We start from the raw sequence: 13,043 nt of genomic DNA, 5'->3' as shown, positions 1-13,043 counted from the left end.
GTAATGATATGATCAAATCTTTATTTGGTGAAAGGACCAAGTCATTGTCAATCTCTTAATTTAAAATTTATGTGCAATATCATTCCCAAAAAAAAAAAAAATAAATAAATAAATAACGATAACAATTATATCCCTGTAGTCCTAGAAATAATTACTATTGTATCCCTACTTCCGTCCTATAAATACAGGACTTTAATTCTTAATAAAATACACAAATCTATTGACTTCTCTCTGCTCTCTTCTCTTTTCTTTACTTTTCACAACAAGTTATCAGCACGAACACTTAATTCTTCAAAATTTGTAAAGGTAGTAAATTTTTTTTTAAAAGCATAATTATTTATCATATGTATCGAAATTAATTTGATAACATGTGATTTTTTTTATTTTTTTTTTTATCAATTCGTGCATCCAACTCACGTCTAATTATTCATGCATCGGTACCATCAATTTGTTGCTTTGGCCTTTAAAGATATAAAATATTATTTGTGCAACGCCTTTTTCGTCTGCTTCTTTAATCACCGTCAAACGTGTAGTGATGAATATTAAGCCTACAACATGTCTACCAAAGCCCTGTATTGGTTTACACATCATCCTATGTTCCTGCCTTCAATTTACTTAGAATTGCCAAATTAATTGTTTATTTGGTTTGCACATGAATTCTGATCATCAATTCTGCTGTTTGACATATGATATAGTCTAAACTATTTTCATAGCTTTTGCTATCAATCTTTATTTATGATTTGATTTGATATTGCATGTGTCATCCTCATTAATTATTGCCATCATGAATAATTTTTAGTTGCATTCACATATCTCCGTGTGTAAATTTGGTGAGAAAATTTAATTATTCAGTAATTTTAATTATCGTTCAATTAATCATCAAATTTTTGTTATAAAATTTTGTTGCTCCTAAAATAGGATAATATTATAATTAATATTCTTGGAGAATATTACTTCTTCCTCAAAAGCATAAATTATATTTTTCGATATTCCAGAAGAATATTGACGTATTAATCTTAAAGAAATAATAATAAAATACAACATGCTCCTGAAGTAACATATGTTTCGAAGAATATATTATTTTAGTGTTTATCCATAAAGGAAAACACGTAATTTATGTCATGTTAATATCGACACGACGCTTGTATTGCTCTCCCACAACCCCGTTTGACTACTTGATTAATTATTATATGAAGTTTAATCATATTCTTCGGAACTAATTATATTTTCTTTTACTTTATTGTGTAGTTAATCAAATGACAAACATCATAAAACTTGAGTTTGTTGTACTTGACATCTCTGACAAAAATTATTTATCATTGGTACTTGATGCTGATATCAATTTTGTCTCAAAAGGTTTAAGAGAGACAATAAAAGAAGGAAATAAAAAATCCCTGCAGGATCGTGCAAAAGCACTTATATTCCTTCATCATCATCTTCACGATGGATTGAAAATTGATTATCTTATTGAGAAAAATCCACAAGTTCTTTGGAAAAAATTAACTGAAAGATTTGCTCATCAAAGGACTATAGTCCTCGCCAAGATTTCAAAACTGTTAGCGAGTACAATTTTGAATTGTTTAGAATATGTTCAAAATTGACATTGTGTGGAGAAAAAATTACTGATGAAGATATGTTGGAGTAAACTTTTTCCACCTTTCACGCCTCGAATGTGCTCCTGCAGTAGCAATATCGCGAGCGTGGTTTCAAGAAGTATTCAGTACTTATATCTTGCCTGCTTATTGTTGAACAGAATAATGAACTACTGGTGAAAAATCATAGGTTACGTCCAACTGGTTCTATACCATTGCGTGAAGCAAATGCAATATCAAAATAATGACGTAGACATAGACATGGAGATGAATTTGGACGTGGATGCTGACGTGCACACGGAGTAAGTTATGGACGAAATAATCAACAAAGTTATTAACAACAAAGCAACAATTTCAAAAGGTACAAAGTAAACGAAAGTAACATACCTAAAAATGTATATGAAGAAAGTTGTTTTAGATGTGTAATGAAAGGGCATTGGCCACGTACCTGTCGTACGGCAAAATACCTTGTGGATCTCTACCAAAAATCAATTAAGGGAAAGGGAAAAGTGGAGACAAATTTTGTTGATTACGGTGGTTCAATTGATGTGACTAATTTCGATGTCTCCGATTTCTTTGCTGATCCAAATGGAAATATTGACCATTTGATTGGGGGTGGTGTGATGGAAGATATAGATTAGTTTTTTTTTTTTTTTTTTTTTGTATGTTTCTAGTATTTACCTTTATTTTAGAAATTTAGTTTGAAATATGTTTTTACTTTTCGCAAAAATTTTGAACTTTATTATCTATCGTTAATTTCACAGTATTAATTATGATTATCATTTTGAATTTAAATTCAAATTTTTTAAAATATATCTATTTTGTTATATTGATAGATTCATGATGGATTGTCAAGACACCTACTTGATTAATAGTGCAACTACACATACTATTCTTCCAAACGAAAAATATTTTTTGGACTTAACATTAAAAGATAATAATGTCAATACTATATCAGGTACAACGAATATCGTTAAAGGCTCCAGAATAGTTTGTATTATTTTACCAAATAATACAAAATTATATATTAACGATGCACTTTATTCTAACAAATTCAGAAGAAATTTGCTTAGTTTTAAAGATATCTGTTGCAATGAATATCATATTGAGATGACATAAGAAAATAATATCGAATATTTTTGTATAATTTCTTTTGTATTTTGGCAGAAGCAAAATAAAAGAAAAATTTCATGCACTCACATCTGGCATATATTATAAATTTTTAAAAATAGTTAAATCAAATAATGTCACGAACCAGAAGTTCGTTGACCCAAAAAATTTTATACTTTGGCATGATCGACTTGGACATCCAGGAACTATAATGACGCGTTGAATAATAAACAACTCACATAGATATCCTTTAAAGAATGAGAAGATTCTTTTACCTAATGATTATACGTGTGTAGCTTGTTCGCAAGGCAAGTTAGTCATTAGACCTTCAACTACAAATGTCAATATTGCTTTTCCAACTTTTTTGGAAAGAATTCATGAAGATATATGTGAGTCAATACACCCACCATGTGGACCATTTCGTTATTTTATGGTATTAATTGATTCTTTCACTAGATATTCACATGTTTGCCTACTTTCTACTAGGAATGTAGCCTTTGCTAGACTACTTGCTCAAATTATAAAATTACAAGCACAATTTTTCGATTACTCAATTAAAACTATTCACCTTGACAATGCTGGTGAATTTAGACCACAAGCATTCGATAATTATTATATGTCATTGGGATTGTAGTTGAACATTCAGTTGCGCATGTCCATACACAAAATGGTTTGGCAGAGTCATTTATTAAGCGTCTACAACTTATTGCTAGACTATTACTTTTGAAAACAAAACTCCCAACTTCTCTTTGGGGTCATGCCATACTACATGTTGTATCATTGGTTCGTATTAGAGCTTATTATCAATATTCACCTTTGCAACTGACATTTGGTTATGAACATGATATTTCTCACCTACGGGTCTTTGGTTGTGCTGTCCAAATTCCTATTTCACCCCCACAACATACTAAATGGGTCCCCAACGAAAATTTGAAATTTATGTGGGTTTTAATTCACCATCAATTATTAGGTATCTTGAACCTTTAACGAGTGATTTATTTACTGCACGTTTTGCAGATTATCATTTTAATGAAATGACTTTTCCAACTTTGGGAGGGGAAAAACTACACCTGAAAAACAAGGTAAAATTTCTTGGAATGAAACAACTCTATCTCATTTTGATCCCCGTAGCAATCAATGTGAGCAAGATGTTGAAAAAATCATTCACTTGCAAAGAGTTGCAAATCAATTACCTGATATATTTGTTGACGAAAGAAAAGTGACAAAATCATATGTTCCAACAAAAAATATTCCAGCAAAATTTGATGTCCCCGTAGGACAATCTGTTGTAGCAAAATGAATCTCAAATACACCAGAAACATGGTCGATCAATTAGTTCAAAAAATTCTATACCTCGAAAAAAAAGTACATGAGAAAAATCAACCAAAAATTTCGGAAGAATCTACATTAGAAAAGATTAATCAATTAGATATTGAAAATACAGTTCCTGAAAAATCACAAGTGTCCGAAAATAATGAGATTTCAATAAATTATGTTATCTCATAAATTATAGGAACGAAATAATATTGTTATAGACAATATTTTCGCCTTTAATGTGGCTCTTGATATTATACAAAATGAGGATCCTGAACCATAGTCGGTTAAAAACTATCAAAATAGAAATGATTAACCAAAATGGAAAGAAGTCATATAGGCGGAATTGAATTCTTTGGAGAAACGAAAAGTGTTTAGATCTGTAGTTCGAACATCTGAAAATGTAATCCATGTTGGATACAAATGAGTCTTTGTACGAAAGAAAAATGAAAATAATGAAATCACAAGGTACAAAGTCCGACTAGTAACTCAAGGTTTCTCATAAAGATCAGGAATTGATTATGAGGAAACACATTCTCCCGTAATGGACATCATTACTTTTAGATTCTTAATTAGTTTGACCGTATTAGAAAAACTTGATATGCGCCTTATGGATGTAGTAACTGCATATTTGTATGGTTCACTTGACAGTGACATATATATGAAAGTCCCCGAATAACTTAAAGTACCAAGAACAAACGATACATGCTTGAGAACTATGTTCTCAATTAAATTACAAAGATCATTATATGGATTAAAACAATCCGGACGCATATAGTATAATCGTCTTAACGAATATTTGTTGAATGAGGGTTATAAAAATGACATGTCTGCCCATGTATTTTTATAAAGAAAACGAATAGTGGATTTATAATTGTGGCAGTTTATGTTGATGATTTAAATTTAATTGGAATTCCTGAAGAACTCAACAAAACTGCTGATTATTTGAAATATGAATTTGAGATGAAGGATTTGGGAAAAACCAAAATTTGTCTTTGATTGTAGATTGAACATTTCGCAGATGGATTATTTGTTCACCAATCTAAGTATACAGAAAAAGTTTTTAAACGTTTTTACATGGATAATGCACATCCATTGGCATCACCTATGATTATTAGATCACTTGATGTGAAAAAAGATCCATTTCGTCCACTTGAAGATGGAGAAAAAATTCTTGGTCCTGAAGTACCATATCTTAGTGCAATTGGAGCATTAACTTATATTGCAAATTACACTCAACCCGAAATAGCTTTTTCTGTAAATCTCCTTGCAAGATATAGTTCTACACCAACTCAAAGACATTGGAATGATATTAAACATATTTTTAGTTACTTAAAGGGTACTATTGATTTGAGATTATTTTATTCTCAAAAGTCAGGATTTACTTTAGTGGGATATGCAGATGCATGTTATCTATCTGACCCATATAAAACTAAATCACAAACAGGTTATGTGTTTACACGTGGAGGAACGATTATATCATGGAGATCTGTGAAACAATCATTGACAGCTACATCTTCAAATCATTCTGAAATTAATGCAATCCATGAATTAGGCCGAGAATGTGTATGGTTAAGAAACATGACCCATCATATCCAAGCATCATGCGGATTAATTTCAACAAAGGATAATCCAACAATTTTGTATAAAGACAATGCAGCTTGTATTGCACAACTCAGAGGAGACTATATTAAAGGTGATATGATGAAATATATTTCTCCAAAATTCTTTTATACACATGAGTTTCAAAAGAATGACGATATCGATATCCAACAAATTCGCTCAAGTGACAATGTGACCGATTTATTCACAAAAGTATTGCCAACATCTATATTGAAGAAATTAGTTTATGAGATTGGAATGCGCCGATTCAAAGATTTTCAGTGATCAATATTAGGGAGAGTAGCTGCACTTTTTTTCCTTAACTTAGGTTTTATCCCACTGGATTTTCCTAGTAAGGTTTTAATTAGACGGCATTTATTTTTAGTACTCCAAAATAATTGTATTTTTTCCTTCGTTTGATTTTTTTCCTATTGGGTTTTTATCAAATAAGGTTTTAACGAGACAGATATTTTGTAATGTGTCATTCAAGAGGAAGTGTTGTAAAAGGAAAATTTATTAGGGTTTAGAGATAAATGACAATTATACCCATGCAGCTCTAAAAATAATTACTATTGTATCCCTAATTCAATCCTATCAATACAGGGCTTTGATTTTTAATAAAACACACAAGTTTATTGACTTCTCTCCGTTCTCTTCTCTTTTCTTCACTTTATAACAGGTTTCTATTATTGAGCTTAATAAGTAATTACATTGAGTCGGGAATAGAATAAGATAGTTGTAATATAATCATTTTAAAAGTATTTCCAAAAAGAATGGAGTATGAAATAGAAGTGGAGCAATTCCATGCTACAAATGCAAACATTTTAAAATTAAAAGGTAGTTTTTGTATGTTATCCGAATATTGAAATTGAAAATCTCTCAATGAACGTCACATTTTTACGCCAATCAACAAACACCAATCACCCAAGTTAATTATAATTAACCTTGTCTTGAAAATTAAATCACCAAAACAATAATTCAAAATAAATAAATAATTCAAAAAGTATAATAAATAATATAGTTCAGTTACACATTTTAATAATAATTAAAATGCATGTGAAAAAATAATAAACTTAAAAAGTGATTAAGACTCTGTATGGTACTTCTAAAAAAATTAATTAAACTACACATATCATCAATTTTTACCAAAATTTGCTAAAAATATCTTAAAGCGTTTCCTAGATATTCTAAATAGTATATTCTATCATTTGTAGACCATACATAAATGTAGAAAATTAAAATTTTGAAGTACTCTAGCAATCTCTTTATATTCAACATTTAATTTCACTACTCCCAAAAAATAGTTAATATTTTTCTCTATCTTTCTTTTTAACTAACTTTTCATTTAAAATATTTTTTTATTTTTTATATTGAAAATTGAAGCACTTTAAATGCATTTAATTATAAAAAATAAGTTTGACTCTCCAAATTTGAAGAGTCAAACTCACTCTTTTAATCTAAATGTTAATTTAAAGAATTTCTCGGAGTATGATTTGAAAGGTTAAGAGTATCTCCAAGACTTTCTATTTTTAAATAATATATTTTATCATTTAGAGAGTGTCTATAAATTTAGAGAGTTAAAATTTTGAAATATTCTAACAAACTCTTTATATTTAACACTTAATTTTACTACTCTCAAAAAATATTTATTATCTTTCTCTATCTTTTATTTTAAGTAGCTTTTCTTTAGATTAATTATTATAGCCCCATTTGCCCCCATTTTTTAAAATCTTAATCTGAGGAATAGTATTTTTTTTTTTTTTAAGAAAATGGGTGGTTGATAAAAACGAAAAAGCTTTCAATTTTCGTGGAATATTATTTTATGAAATATTATATGATTGAAAATAGGAGAGAAAAATAAAATTTAATTAAATGATGTGCATATTAAACTAATTTTGAATAATAACTCGTGTTTTAAGTCAATCACCGAAATGCAGTGGCAAAGAGATATTTTGTTTGGTCAAATAATCCAACCTTATTTCTACTTCCATCGATCCTACACATCATCTGAAATTTTACTTTAGGATGTATAAATTGTGTGCACTATCTGAAATTTGGGTTGATTGGGATGATGAAGTACTCTGTGTTTGATTTGCAGTTCTTTTTATTTATTTTTTTCTTATTAAATGACCCCTAACTATGTGTTTTGATATTAAGGAAAAAAATGATTCTCACCTGGAAGAAGATGAACAGCTTGCTAAGACTCTTCAGGAAAGTTTAAACGTGGAGTCTCCACCTCGACTTGATTTTGGAGTTTTCTCCACTGACTCCACGTCCAATGTTAAGGGATAAAATTCACATCGAGTAAAGATGAAAACATTAACCAACTTATAAGGATTTACCCTTCTTAATAATGTTGACCTTTTAAGTTGAAATCTTGGATTTTAATATGGTATTAGTTATTAAATTCTAACGAGCAATTCGATCCGATCCATTAAGACTCAAAAAATGAGCATGCATATTTCAAGATTATATAGGCATGTTAAAAGATAAAATTTCACATCGAATAAAGTTGAAAATATAGACCAACTTATTGAATTTTATCCCTTAACAATACAGGAATTTTTGCTTGACAGTTTTACAGATTGCATAGCACAATTTCACTGAATGTTGGGAGAAAGAACAATTTCAAACCAGTCAATCAAGTGTTGCCACCTCATCATTTTGTACACTTCATTTGTTCAAGAAGCTTAATTAAAAAAATATAGCATTTCTCGTAATAGGTTCACGCATTAATGATTCACTTGATTGCAGCTGAAATATCAGAACAGAATCACCAACGTTAGACTTGGAACGTTTCAATGGTTTCATTTAAATGTATGTTGAACCTTTATTTGTTTCTTAGCACCCAAATAATTGGATAGCCAACGACATAATTGAACGATAATCTGAGCTCTCAAACTTATGAATCAAGTAAATAAGTATCATTTTATTGCTGTCGTACTGTCTGAGAATGGAATTTTCAAGAACTAAGTAGCTGAAATAGGGGAAAAGAAAACCTTAAAACCAATCTCTGCGCTTTAGAGATTGTCGTGTCATTTGGTTTTATATGATGTTCTAAGTGTACCATTTTGTATTGAATCGCCAGTATGAGAGGTAATTCTTCATGTTGAAGACATAACGTAAATAAAATAAGTTTGATAACTCTCTAACAGTTTAAACTTTTAGATGAAGTGGTTCAACATGAAGTAGAGCCCAGAGTTTCTATCATTATTTCGTGCTTATTTTTTGCAATGCTTGTTAAAAACACTCTCTTTTTCCAATGCTTCTAATGTGCATATTTGAACTCCCAGTTTTGTACAATTTTGCTACATGCTCCTCCTTTTGGCCTCAGTCATGCCATTAACTATCTGAAACATTTCCATGTAAGCTATGTGTCTCAGGTTTCAAGTACTGCAATCCATCTTGAATTCATTGTAAACACGTTTGGTAGGCAGGATTGGATAGTGCTGTACTATATTAATGAAGTAAAATAACTTAAAATATTGTTTATTGTACTGTACAGTCATTTGCAATACTGCATACCAAACATTTACTTGTGTGAAACATTCTTGTTACCCTTTTAATTATCACACTAACCACGATGTAGCATACTAAACATGTACTCTATGCACTTGCGTAAAACATTCTTGTTACCTGTTCAAGTATCATTCCATCCACTTGATAGATTGGGGATTTTCTCATTCATTTTCCATGGATACAGATCCCAGAAAATAGAGTTGGTCTTGTCTTTCAAAAAAGCGGACAGTTGGAATAGTATGAATATCTTCCAATAGTGTCTTTCTTGCATACGTGGCTGCGACTTAAAGGTACTCTTTCTTCGTCCATGATTGAGAAGTATTATAAATTAATGGTCGAAGTCAAGCATTATTTTTAACCGCACATTTCATAGGATCCACAACTAATATCCACTTATCCACCACTCATTGCTATTACATTATAATTTCAGCAACTAATAATTTTTATCCAAACAAGCACTTTGTACTAAAAAGATGCCTGCTAAGTCTAAAAAGTTCACTGCAAGTAAATAAGTTTGTTTTAAAAGAAAATAATTTCTTTTTGTGGCTACCATTAGAAGTTAGCAACTTATTCATATAGTATGGTAAAACTATTTTCAAAATAAGTACTTTATTTACTTGAAGAAAAAGGTAATGTAAAACATGATTAGAAACAATAGTTACTTATGAGTAACTTTGCACTTTTATTTAGCTTAGCTGAATCAAAGATTTTTATAATTCATAAAAGGAGGTTTGAGTTCTTAATTCAATACAGAGCACAAAACCTTACCAGTCCTTGACATATGAACACCAGATTGAATCAGATACATCAACAGCATATGGAAATGGCTTCAGAGAAGGCAACAAGGCATGCTCAAGTACGGCGTAGAAACAACACTCATCACATTCGGTTTACAGGAAGTTTCCCGTGTTAAGTTTATTGGTAATTTGCTGAGTTTCTTACTCATACATCAATTTTCATACTATCAAAAGGGCAAAATTGAAGAAAAATAGAGAAAAGAAAAGCTTAGATTGATGCAAAATACGAAAAAAGAATAATGAGTATCTAAAATTTATTGGGAATTAAGACTTCGATTTTTTTCCCTTAGTAAGGAAAGAAATGAATGAAATGCCTGCCAATGGAAAGCCCCGAGAAGCAAATAGCAAAATATCAGAACAATCCAGAGTTTACTGGTTAAACGACACATGAACTCTATATATCATTTTCAAGAAATTCTCCCCTGCAAAATTATTCATCTCTACATTTCCATCTTGAACTTTTTCAGAGAACATTGAATGAATAACTTAATTCATTAATAGATTTTGGTTATATATAATAGATCAAGAAATATAAAAACACATAGCTATAAAACAATTTAGAATTTAAGTTTTAAAAGGAAAGGCATCCTGTCTGAAAACGATGGATCAGAGTATTTTCCAGTGAGAATCTGTGATACAACATACTGATTTGCAGCCTCAGTGTAGTGAATCCCATCCCAATTCACATATTCTGTGCTGTCATTACAACCTTTGGCTGTCACTGAACTTCCATTCAATACCTTAGTTTGTCCACAGGTGATTCTACTGTCATAGTTCAAAGGTGGACCTCCATATCCACAGCATGCCATTATGGGCTCTTCAAATCCTGTACATAAATTGAGTGAAATAGTTGTGAGCCGAACATAGCAGAAATTACGATGTTGAAATGGATAAGGTGAGAAACGAGAATACATGGATGCTAAAATAGCTGTGTTGGGCTGTAAAGGATGAAATGTTCATGATGCTGAGATAGAAATAAGAGTATACACTAGTAAGTAGGGGTGACGTCGTTTTAAGATAAATGAAAGAAAACTTACGTGATGGGGACATGTTTTTGTGGATCTAATGAGGTTTCCATTCATATGAGTGACATGATCTCGACTCGATAGGTCACTAGATGGAGGGATAGACTAAAGCTAACATGACATAATGTATTTGTGAAGAAACTTGTTGCTTTAGATCTTTATGCATATCTAGCAATGAACGAAACAGAGTGACAAATAAAGAATTCATGTAGCCGACCCTAATACTAACCATATCGAGAATAGTTTGCTATGAGATTGTACTTGATTGTGAAAATATCCACATATGTGAAATTTGCATCTGGATATTGGCCTTGCAACTTTTTAGTGAGTGCATTAAGTTGCAGATTGAGAAGTCTTGAAGCTTGATTGTGGGTGCTAACACATCCAAGTTCATCAAGCTTTGATGGATCATTTCCAAATTTGGCAATATTCTGTGGTAAACAACCAAGGGGGCCTGTGTTATGAATCCAAAAGTTTCTTGCCTGTTGGTCGTATAATCTCTGCATAAAAATGAGACACAAAAATTGGGGGGAAAAAAAGGAAAAATGAAATAAGTAAGTTATGTAAAGTCATCTCTAGTCGATATGAAATATATGGTACTAAGAAAAATGAATATAACTGTCATGACATGTTAGCAAGTTATAGGAGAGATGATAATAGTGTAGCTAAAGGTGTAATGGGGCTGCACTGCCTTCGAGTTTTCTGGTGCCCGCATCTTCGTTGTTGACCGGGCTGGGACTTACAGAAAATATGAGGTCGTACACATGTAACTTTTACAGTTACTAACCTTGATGCCATCTTCAAATTCTAATAGAATTGATGGAATTGAAGCTAGAATTTGATCAAAGGTCTTAGAATAGAAAGCTCCTGCAAGATCATTCTGTCCTATATCAAACATGTAAAGCCCCTTCTGAAAAAAATCTCGAGGTGGGATGTACTTGTCATATTTGCTTGCTGCAGCCAAAAAAAAAAAAAAAAAAAAAAAAAAAAAAAAAAAAAAAAAAAAAAAAAAAAAAAAAAATTGTAAGTAAAATAGCCAATTATTTTAGAGAATTTAAGGGTATGCTATAATGTTATTCTATGATTTAAAATCACGGAAATAAATACTTTTAGCCTGAAGTTCTTGAACTCGAGTCTTGAATCTGAAAAATTGAGCCACTTGAATCCCAAATGAAAAAGGGCTAACAGAAGATGCAGTAGCTGGAAGTATGGTAGAACCTGCAGCTGCAAAGTTGCATCCTTTTCTAAAACTTGGTGCCCCAATAGCTTCCAAATATGCATTCAGAAACGGCAAGTCCATTGCATCCACTGCCACAACCACACACGATAATTTTGAGGTCGACTAAATGAATCATTTTTCATTGCTCTCTTTACTTTATTCGTTACTTTTACTTGAAGATCCAAGGACGATTGCTTTGTGAGTGAATAGAGGTGAGAAAGAATGAGGCTTTTAGTGAGAAAAAACACGTACTTAAAAAATCAATAATCAGACGGCCATCGCAGAATCTCCCAGATGGTTTTTTGAAGTAAATCTGACCATTTGGTGGATCAAGCCGTTCGCCAAGGCCAGCAACAAGATTACCTGTATCAGAATTCGAATCTCCAAAGTTGAAAACAGCAGGGTAATTGAAATCAATGGAGTTTGATAACGGAAATAAGATCAAGAACAAGGTGAGAATATGGAAGCTGGTCCAAGTGTTTGAAGCCATGTTCACAAGTAAACGAATGAAGTTTTGGCTTATAAGTGGTTTATAACTGCCAACCAAACGGCAGATTTGCTCTTTCCTATAATAGAAGGGCTGGCGGGTTTTTAGCTTTATTTTGTGTGTACTCAAAGTTATCTTTGAAATGCAGAGAACTGTTTTCCATTGCTTAAATACTGGTTATCCTTTGTAGGGTACTGCTGATGTTTTTGACTTCAACGCTCGTTGAATTCATGGGGAAATAATTATGATGAGATTTTTACCCTTTTGTTTTCCGACCATGCTATGTGTACAGGGCATTTTGCCAAATTGCTTTACAGGGATCCACTTGACAATATTTCATTGGGTGTCAGATGGAGCCCGGGGGCGGCGGGGGGGGGG

At 31.5% G+C, this 13,043-nt stretch overlaps 1 protein-coding gene across 1 annotated transcript; it reads right to left on the bottom strand.

Annotated features, from left to right (window-relative positions):
• Positions 1-10,302: 10,302 nt before the first annotated feature.
• Positions 10,303-13,028, bottom strand: LOC111366975 (GDSL esterase/lipase At1g54790-like). The gene is made up of 5 exons (XM_022987655.1): positions 12,431-13,028; positions 12,067-12,267; positions 11,747-11,913; positions 11,189-11,459; positions 10,303-10,760 (listed from the first exon to the last, which is right to left on the bottom strand). Exons 1-5 carry the CDS (start codon positions 12,666-12,668, stop codon positions 10,492-10,494), a joined length of 1,146 nt encoding a protein of 381 aa, XP_022843423.1. The 5' UTR covers positions 12,669-13,028; the 3' UTR covers positions 10,303-10,491.
• Positions 13,029-13,043: the final 15 nt, after the last annotated feature.

The sequence above is a fragment of the Olea europaea genome, chromosome 2, assembly GCF_002742605.1.
Source record: "Olea europaea var. sylvestris chromosome 2, O_europaea_v1, whole genome shotgun sequence".
NCBI classification, from domain to species: domain Eukaryota; kingdom Viridiplantae; phylum Streptophyta; class Magnoliopsida; order Lamiales; family Oleaceae; genus Olea; species Olea europaea.
Note: the sequence above shows the minus strand (reverse complement) of the source record. Positions and strands in the feature narration are given on the sequence as shown.

What these genes read in the sequence shown, in the direction of transcription:
- LOC111366975 (XM_022987655.1), bottom strand. Translation starts at nt 12,668, where the DNA reads ATGGCTTCAAACACTTGGACCAGCTTCCATATTCTCACCTTGTTCTTG. An exon ending in TCAAGAACTTCAGGCTAAAA is followed by an intron (nt 11,914 to 12,066) that starts GTATTTATTTCC and finishes TTTTGGCTGCAG; the next exon opens with CAAGCAAATATGACAAGTAC. An exon ending in AATTTGAAGATGGCATCAAG is followed by an intron (nt 11,460 to 11,746) that starts GTTAGTAACTGT and finishes ATTTTTATGCAG; the next exon opens with AGATTATACGACCAACAGGC.